The sequence below is a fragment of the Eurytemora carolleeae genome, unplaced genomic scaffold (assembly GCF_000591075.1).
Source record: "Eurytemora carolleeae unplaced genomic scaffold, Eaff_2.0 scaffold283, whole genome shotgun sequence".
NCBI classification, from domain to species: Eukaryota; Metazoa; Arthropoda; class Copepoda; order Calanoida; family Temoridae; genus Eurytemora; species Eurytemora carolleeae.
Genome location: NW_019396323.1, coordinates 34,380 through 44,602, shown reverse-complemented (window position 1 = coordinate 44,602; position 10,223 = coordinate 34,380). Strand labels below are relative to the sequence as shown.

The window sequence follows — 10,223 nt, the reverse complement described above, 5'->3', positions numbered from 1 at the left end:
CCCCCCCCCCCCCCCTCTTCTAATTATGGTGAACTGTGTGCCCAGGAGTTCTGAACCGAATCTTCCCTCTAAACTAACCGAACTAACAACCCTGCATGAGAATATAGAGAATACCGGGTAGGATAAAATAGATATTAGATATAGATGGGTAGAAAATATTCCCCCCTCCCCTTCTGGGGGATGTTTCCCCTTAATTTCCGGGTTAACATACTTTTAAGGTTCCCTGATTCACAACGGAACCCTACAAATTTTTATTCCAGCAGCAATGGCACAGATATCTTGGTTTTTATAGTAAAATGCATTTAATTTCATTTGTGTCTATACAGTCACCTTGTCACTTCGAAACTTAGAAATAATCTATTGCCAGTTAGCAAAAATAAATAGGAAATCCTCATAGTATTTTGAAAGTTTAAAGAGTACCGTTGTGAGTCTGAAGTACCCCTGCTCAGAACGAAAACGGTCACAGGGATATGATTAGGTTTTTAAACAAATCTTCCTGATTTTTTTTATTCCTCAAACCCCCCATCCTGATTTTTTATGTCTGCTTTGAACTTCTTGTAAATATCTGGGTTTCCATATCAGTTCCTTTAAAAATGACGGATATTTTCAACCTTAGCAGTAAGGACTAATTCAACCAAGGCTTTAAATATAGGAAACAGAACTTAATATTTTTTTTTCATTATTCAGCTTCACAGTTAAAGATTGATGTATGAAAATAAACCCGAGAAATCAACCTTCTTTAAGCATAGAGAATAGAATATATAGAGAGGAATTTAATGGAAAAAAGTGTAAAACGGCCATTTTGTTTTACTGTTTTCATACTGCAGGTGTACTTCACATATTTATGCTATATAACCTGTTGGGCCCTGGAATATCATTTTATAGAAAATCTAAAATTATTGTTAAAAGAAAACCAAATTATGAAAATAGGCTGGTTTCATAATTGACCAATGATCATTTCACATAGACTCTATGCCTTCCACTTTACAAACGATGATTTTCCGTTATAACTATAAATCAAATGATGTTTTTATTCACCTAATCATTATAAAGTTTATTTAACAGTTTAAAAAATTCGAAATTGAAATGGATAGTCTAGGGAACGTACTGTATTAATGTACTCTACTGCATATAATTTGTGAACATTTACACGATTTGTACACTTTGAACTCCCTTTCAGGCTGAAAGGGACTGAAAAAATTCATACGAGAGATTCTTTTAATTCCTCTCTATATATTTTCTATTCTCTATGTCTTTAAGTCATTTTATCTGTAAAGTGTTAACAAATATCTTTAATGCCTTGCATGTAGCAATCTTATAAATAGCATTATTAATTAATGCTAATCAACACTAATAAATATACAGACTTACAGCCAAATTATTTAATTGAGAAATTACAACCAGTCCTTCCCCTCGCACAACCCCCCCAAAACTCTAATATATTTTTTTTAAATATGTCTTTAATTCCTGATATTTAACTTGTATGAGTAATAATATAAAAATGTTTTCCTATCCTGTAAGATAGTGAAAGTAAGAAACTAGATATTGTGTAAATATATTAACCTATGTGTCTGTTTCTTTGTTTTCTAACAACTGTTTGTTTATTTATTTTATTGTACAGATATTATACCAAATATAAAAGAGCACTAGAAAAATGAAGATTAGCTTTAAAACATTCGACTTGTCTAAAAACTGGACCAAAAAAGTCAATTTCCTTGTAACGAAAGAGAAAAATGATTATTATTTTACAAGCAGTGTTTTATAGAATTCGCAACATTTTTTGCTCCTTGAAGGGGGGTAGAGATTATTTTTTCTTTGTGAAATGTATAATGTTACCTGCGCAATTTTTTTAAATAAAATCCTGGAATGTTCTTAACTTGTAAAAATTCAAGTAATTGTTTTCTTTCGCCCCTGCTTAGGACCTGCATATGACCTGCTTATAATCTGCTTATAACCTGCTTATAAACTGCTTATGACCTGTTTATGACCTGTAAATTTCCCGTTTTTAATCCTCAATAAATGAAATGGATTCTAAGCACTTTTTTTGACATTTTTCTGGAGGTGTTTTTTCATTTCATCTATTCCGAAATCTTCTGGTCATTTTTTATTTAACGCCTGAGCTCTCAAAAAAAAAGATGAACATTGCCAAAATTGCTCAGTTTTTAAAGATATTTCGTCAATTCCCTGTATTTTTCTCCTTTTTTCATTCCATCTTCCCCCTTTTCCATTCACTAATTCCATTTTCTCCAACTCTTTTTCTATTGTCCCCCAACCCCTTAATATATGTCATATTTTTAACTTGCAAGTATTTTTGATTATTTCCTTAAAATCCATTTTCTACCTTAAGTTTTTTTTAAAAATTTTAATTTAGGAAAATATTCACACCTTTTCATTACTTCCCCCCCTTTTTTTAAGACATTAGTCTATAAAAATGCAATATTGATAAATTGTTAAAACTCTCGTCATAAACAGCAAAATAATTGTAAAAAAAAATTAATTTTAACTAATTAAACTATCTGTTAAGACGCCGTGTGGCCGACGATACTATCAGCAAACAGAGCCCAGATTTATCATTTAGAGGGAAAACTGATAAAAACTTGTCCGGAACCGTGAGAAGGTGAGTCACATTTTTATTTATATTTTAGTCAAATATATTTAAGATATATAATAAATGTGATTATTAAATTATGTAGAAAATTGTCTTTGTTGCTTGTCACTTTTTAAGTGTTTTTCCAGGGTATTTTTGTCATAAAATACATGTTTTGAACTCTTCTTGAAATTTTTTATAAAATCAATAAAACTTGCGAAAAGTTCTTAAAAGTGGAATTTCTATATTAAGAATAATCAATTATGTTAACGTTAATTGCATTACTGTTATTTTTCTTTGGAAAATATGTTTATTTGATGTCTTCAAGGAAATGTCAATTTAACTTCTTAACACTCAAATTAAAGAACCTATGGTTCACAGTGACACCCTTTGAACCTTTATTTGAGTAGCAACAAGGAAGATATCGTCTTTTACTCTCTTTGAAAGGAACCAAATACTGAACATTGCCTTCCTTGTTTCAGCTGTGTAAACCTGTAAGTCAATTTTATAGAGGACCTGCAACTGAAAATTTTCAATTTCTCCACTACATGTTTCTTAGCTGAAGGTTTAAAGGGTATTATTGAAAAGCGGAATGGTATTGAATTGAAAAATAACATTGACAGTCCTTTTAATAACTTAATCATTGATGGGAGAACTTTGATACCTATAATAGAATAAAGGTGATTTTATAAACCAGTAGTCATCAACTGTCATACAGGTTGTCGTCTGACAGCTCCATGCTGTCCCCCTCTGAGTCCCTGACCTCCCCTTCCAGTTCTTCCATGACCTCAATGTCCATCTCCCCAGGAGTCCTCTCCCCGCCAGGGACTGAGGGATCCATTACAAATATGTTCAAAACATTCTTCAAGTGGGTAGCCTGAGTTGACAGGGGTATATAAAATCACGAAAAATCATCCCCCCTCCCCTCTTCAAAAATCATTTTTAATCTTATTGGGGAAAATAAAATAAAAAAATTTATACAAAAATTCCAAAATTGGGAATTTTGCATGTTGATGTATTTAACTTTTTTTTCAAATCTTCTCTCTAGGGAGGGGGGATATTCTTCAAAACATATACCTCTGTGAGTGGCATTTAACCCTTTCCTGTGTTTTTTTTAGGTAGTTTTTGTTCATTTTGTTGCATGCGATTTTTGCATTATTTAACAGTAGTTCTGTGTTCTTCTCTAATATGGAGATTGATGATACAAGATAATTTGTGAGACAATGCCTTTTGTGTTCTCCAGTTTTATAGTTGGGCTTCCAGGGAATTCCATTTCCCTGGACAATAAAAATTCAGACTGAAGATTAGGGTGCAATGAGTTGGTTTATTCGTAGTTAGAGACCATTGTTTTTCAAACATTGATTTGAAGTTGTTTTTCTATCCAAATTTAAACAGGGGAGCCCCATTATCAAAATAAAAATGATAATACAAACTTTGTTTCTCCTTTAGGGACGAGTCCTCGAAAATAATTCTAATTTTGATAGTGTTTTTTTTTAATGACTTGTTAAATTGTTTGCTGGGTAATAAGATTTCAGCGAAATAATTTTTTTTTTTAAATTGCCTCTAAATGTCTAAAAATTTGATATTTTACTTTTTCATGAAGGTTTTTGAATAAAATTCTCGGATAAGCTAATTCAAGATTTGAAAATGATGCTTAAGTATATGGATGTATCGTAAGCATTTTACCTTTACCCTACTGTACCCTATTGTACCCTACTGTACCCTATTGTACCCTACTGTACCCTACCCTACTACCTTACTGTACCCTACTACCTTACTGTACCCCATTGTACGCTACTGTACCCTACCCTACTACCTTACTGTACCCTATTGTACCCTACTGTACCCTACTGTACCCTACTGTACCCTACTGTACCCTACTGTACCCTACTGTACCCTATTGTACCCTATTGTACCCTATTGTACCCTATTGTACCCTATTGTACCCTATTGCTACCTTACTGTACCCTACTGTACCCTACCCTATTGTACCATACTGGAAATGTTAATGGGATGAAACTAGGAGAATCTCAAATACTCTAAATTCTCAAATATATCCTTATAAACTACAGGGAGTCCCGTAAATTACGCAAAACTTAATAAATTTTTTTTCTCAAAATGTAAATGCAATGAAAAAAAGTTTTCACACATTTAAAAATCTCAGAAAAGTTTTAATGTTGTAAATTAATTTGGTACACCCTAAAGTTCTACTCGAACCCAGATTGTATTTTAAGTGGATGAAATCTGAGATTGCATTATTAGAAAATTAGAAAAAGTTAAATATTTCGAAAAAAGATACAAATATGAAAATTAATCAAATTGAAGGAAATTGGGAAATGAATGAACATAGTTATGAAACCTTTTTAAAGAGCTAATTTCAATGATTTTTGGGGTATCCATCCACTTTAAATGATATTTTTTATTAGGAATATTTTGGTTTCTTTGTTGGACTAGTTTAAAATCTTCAAAGCTCAATGATCTCGTTTTCGTGCTTCCCTTTGTTTAAAGTTTAGATCCAAAAGCATGCCTTTTTATCTTCTTTTTCGGTATTTTTAAATCTTATTGATAAACATATTTCAGCCCTTTCAAAATGGAGGTTTTTAATCACAAGCAACCAAGCTCTGTGGGCCAACAGCCCTGGATGGAAAAGTTAGTTTATGTTCTGAAACACCTTTCCTTGTGTTTTTCGTCTAAATAGAACCTGTGCACATGTTTTTGTTTGGAAAACTTGAAGAAACCATTAATTTCTTACTTTTTCTTCTTTTGCCATTCTGGTATTATTTGCAGGAAAAGTTGCGGATATTGAAAGGGAAAAAGAAACTATTTTGTGGATAGTCCTATGAATTTCCATAATTTCTTAATTATTTGATTTTTTCAAATTTTGACCTCTCATTTACCAGGTCTAGTGAGTCACAAAAAAGAAATTGTGTCTGATCCGGTTTAGAAAGTTTGGCAATTCTTGGATATGAACATTCAAACAGAGAAACAGACAGAATTATCTCTTAACAAATTTTAATAAACATTTGATCTATTTTCTCTGTCTGTTTTTCTTTTTTCCATTTTAGATTTATTTTTAACCCTTTGTCTTTTGATAATCTTGTTCCAAAAAAATTAGCAGAAGTGAAATAAACTCTGTTTTGGCGTTGAAGTAAATAATTCTGGGGTCTAGATCATATATCATATCTCTATATTTAATACAACTATTTCCCTGGAGTACAATTCTGAAAATATATATAAATATATATTATTCTTCCCTGCACTGTGCACACTGAATATTTTATTCAACAGAATATGGTTTTAAGTTCTGCAGGGTAGAATGTTGAATTTCCTATTTAATCGTTTCATTGATGAGGATGAAACCTTTATATCTAAAAATATGCCTTCACCAGCCCTTCGACAGTACAACCCCAGGGGTGTATATTTCTTGAAAAAATGATTTCCTTTTTTGATAGTCAATTCCTTTAACCCAAAACTTTGGTAATAAAAAAATAACTTTTTTGCTGAATTGGGTGAATTGATTTTTGGGGGAAAAGAAATAAAATTTTGGGTTCAAATTACCAAAAAGGATGATAAAAGTTGCCTTCTTAAAGTCTTATTTGATTTTTTTTTCCCAGATATAATCTTTAAGAATCATTTATATTAGTTTGTTAAAAATATCCATCCAAGGTTCAACCATGGACGTTGGACACCTTCACACGTCTTTCAGTGGTGGTATGGACGTAAAACTTTCTTGGATTTCAGGGATTAAGCCCCTCATTTATAAGTTTTTGCCATTTAAATGGGGTTCAGTCGCTAAAGATAAGCAAAATCCAATTCAAAATTTAAGCCCTGTGGTTTCTTGGCTTAAAGAGGATTCATAAAAATCTGTAAACTCTTGGCATATTTTAAATTGAATGCACTTGTATTTGCTGTTATTCTGTTAAGGAAAATGTAAACTGTGACAGTAGATGTAAATATGATCGTTTTTCCAAAAATTTTGTTAAAGAATGATAGTTCATGCATTGTTCAGGCCAATAGTATCATTTTACATCATATAAAAATAGCAAAACTTTTAAAAGGATATTTTAAGTTATGTTAGGACAACGCAAAATTTTGTAAAAACACACACAAAAATTTAAAAATCAAATCAAAAGTATGCCCAAAAAACTGATGATGCGTTTGAAGTTCCTGAACAGGTTCTAAAAATGATATCCAGGTTATGCCGTCCACATCCTTTTTTGGTGTTAAATAAAATCCAATAAAATTTTCTAGGCAAAGAAAATATGATTCATGTATCCTAGGTTATGTTTTATTATCCTAGGGTTGCATGCCGCGTGTATGATTAAGCTGAACATGAAACCAGTAAATTTAACTTTCCGCCATATTGGATGAATCGAGTGATAACATTGTTCTGAAATGTTTCTAGGGCAGAAAACTTTAGAATTATAATTAATTCGCTTAATCTGAATATCTGCATTTGATTTCTTCTTAATCCGCTCTTTCCCCTCTTTTTGAATATCCCTACCGGATTCCGACCAATGAGAGTTCTCAAATTTAGTTGTGCGAAAATTTTTGAATTTTCTGGCTTCTAATAGGCTTCAGGATTCTGCTTACGGCACTCTGATTGGTTGAATTGTAGACAGTTTCCTGTATACAAATTAAAGATTTAAATTATCTGCAGCTTAACTAAAAGAGAAGATCAATCATTGGTCTCGATATCCACTTTCTAAAGTTTTCAGCTCAGGAAATTATATATAATACTTCTGCAAAAGTTTGGTAACAGGGTCCTATATCAGATATCTTATATTGGTTCTTTGAAATTTTAATTGACTCTGTATTCATAAAATGGCATATCCGATTAACAACGATACCCTTACAATACCCTTACAAGCTTTTCTGATCAAGATTGTACAAGTTATTCATGTCTCTCTTTTTGAAATTTTATTATTTTCAAATTGGTGTCCCTAGCAAAAAGGGGGTTTATTTCAATAATTAACACTTAACACTGTTCAAGAAAAGCAACGATTTCTGCCACATTATTGATTAGATAAAGGTGTCAAGGGTACCTGTGTGAGTTGGTCAAATCGGTGGTTACTTGAAATTACAATGACAATGTCTCAAAGAACCAGATCGAAATATAAACCAAAATTTAATAAACTGAAATGTTTGCTATTGAACCACAATCTCCAGTGATAAATGAGATTATGTTCATAACTCTTGAGGTGTGAACTGTTGAATGGTGGATATCGGGACTAATGCTTGATCTCATCTGTTTCTTAATCTCCAGATTAAATAAAGCTTGTTCTCATATTGTTAAAAATATCCAGATACATTAACCGATCGGGATTAAGGATATCCCATTCTAAAGTTCCCAGCTCTGATCCTTTATTAGCAACAAAAATTTCTTAAATTAAAGATTTGGTAAGTACAACGGATCTCCTTCAAAATGGAATGGATCCCAATCACTAGTTTTGACAGAGTGTTTTCTTTAAATTTATAAATATCTGCTTTCCTGCTTAAAGGGACTGCAAACGTAAGTTTTTGTGAACCTCAATGATAAGATGGTCATGCTCGATTCACAACGGTACCCTTGAAACCTTTATCTGATCAATAATGTGCAAGATATTTTCGTTTTTCTAGGTTTAGATAGTGTTAAATTTGGATTATTCTTTAAAAATACGCAAGTTACATCTGTAGAGAAACTCCAATTGAAACTAATCACTGTTTAAAAGTTTAAACGTTGATATCTAATAAATATTTGATCAGATAAATTTTGCAAGGTTACCGTTAGGAATCGGCTGCCATCTTTGCATTGAGGGCCTCACTTTAAATTACGCATACAGCCCCTTTATACAAAAAAAAATGCGACATAGTTTTGTGTTATGTAGATTGTAGAGTTATATGCGTCTTTTTATTTTTTTTAAATATTTTGTATTTGTTCTTTATTTAATACCTTTTATTTTCTAACTTGTTTAATTTTAAACTTTGCAAAACTTTGTGCAAAACATAATCCTGGGAGTTTAATGTTGCACAAATTGACCTCGATTTGTTTTAGAGACGGATGGAGGATATCTTCCCTTTTTCCTAATGTTCTTCCTCTGTTTAGGTCCTTTGTGCCTCCTGTTCGCGATGAAGAGCATGAAATTCAGAGAAAGGCGCATGCCAAGCGTGTTAGAGAGACACGACGGTCAACTCAGGTTATTTATCCTAAATTGAATGAATTATGTTTACAGTGTTTGTCAACGCAATGTATAACGGACAGAAATAGATATAATGTAGAAGTGATATAAATGAATTTCTTGAGCCATATTAGCTGACTTCCCAAACTGTAAATTCTAACTTGTAAACACAGCTTTGTCGGGAGACCGAAATAATTTTTTACACCAAGTTAAGGACATTTTTGTGGTTATGAAGAGATAGCCAATCAAAATTTGAGGCAAATCGGTTAACGGGTTACAATTGGTCACACAGAAAGAAAAACATACAGAGACAGATGTGAAGTTAATAAACTTGCTTTAATTTTTTCCCCAGAGATTAGTGAAATTTAAATCTTAAAAAATACATTTCCCTGAAGCTATTAGGCTACCCACAAGAATGAACATTGAACATGATAAAGTTTATGGATTGAAGCCTGCAATAATATTTTCAAGGGTGTATATTTGGGTAAAAAGTATGAAAAAGGATGAAAAAGGATGAAAAAGGATGAAAAAACTTGCCCGTGGATGTTCAATTTTTAATTTTTTCTTCCAAGATTATCAACAATCGTTCGGCACCCCAGGAGGGGGGGGGGGGCGACAATTCTTCAAATAATACACTTCTTAATATTTTTTAAGACGAAAAAGATGATAATTTTGAACTTTAAACAGGGAGTAACCCTTGAGGATTTGAAGTCTGCTGAGCAGCTGGTGAAGAAAAAGCAGCAACAGGAGAATCAGTATAGATATAATGTAGAAGTGATATAAATGAATTTCTTGAGCCATATTAGCAGACTTCCCAAACTGTAAATTCTAACTTGTAAACACAGCTTTGTCGGGAGACCGAAATAATTTTTTACACCAAGTTAAGGACATTTTTGTGGTTATGAAGAGATACCCAATCAAAATTTGAGGCAAATCGGTTAACGGGTTACAATTGGTCACACAGAAAGAAAGGCAGACAGCTTTAAATTTTTCCCAGAGATCAGTAAAATTCCAATCTTGAAAATACATATCCCTGAAGCTGTTAGGGTACCCACAAGAATAAACATGCTAAAGTTTATGGATTGGAGCCTGCAATAATATTTTCCAGGGTGTATATTTAGGTAAAAAGTATGAAAAAGGATGAAAAACCTTGCCCGTGGATGTTCAATTTTTCATTTTTTCTTCCAAGATCATCAAAAATCATTCGGGGCGACAGTTTTTCAAATAACTCCTTAATATTTTTTAAGACAAAAAAGATGATAATTTTGAACTTTGAATAGGGAGTAACCCTTGAGGATTTGAAGTCTGCTGAGCAGCTGGTGAAGAAAAAGCAGCAACAGGAGAATCAGCAGCGAACAACAGAGCTGCAGCAGCTAGTCACTAGTGAACAGGTCCCTTAGATTAACATATTATAGAGTTTAGTTGAACCCCCTGGGTCTACTGCTTTTACTATATAAACCATGAACAACTCCTATATT

The 10,223-nt window shown here is 32.4% G+C and overlaps 1 protein-coding gene across 1 annotated transcript in view; it reads left to right on the top strand.

Annotated features, from left to right (window-relative positions):
- LOC111700938 (protein phosphatase 1 regulatory subunit 12B-like) overlaps nt 1–10,223 on the top strand; it is a 52,228-nt gene that overhangs the window by 17,452 nt on the left and 24,553 nt on the right. Inside the window, 5 exon segments of the mRNA XM_023472021.1 lie at nt 2,525–2,617; nt 3,306–3,455; nt 8,673–8,763; nt 9,433–9,513; nt 10,026–10,136. Coding sequence (XP_023327789.1) covers nt 2,525–2,617; nt 3,306–3,455; nt 8,673–8,763; nt 9,433–9,513; nt 10,026–10,136 — 526 coding nt within the window.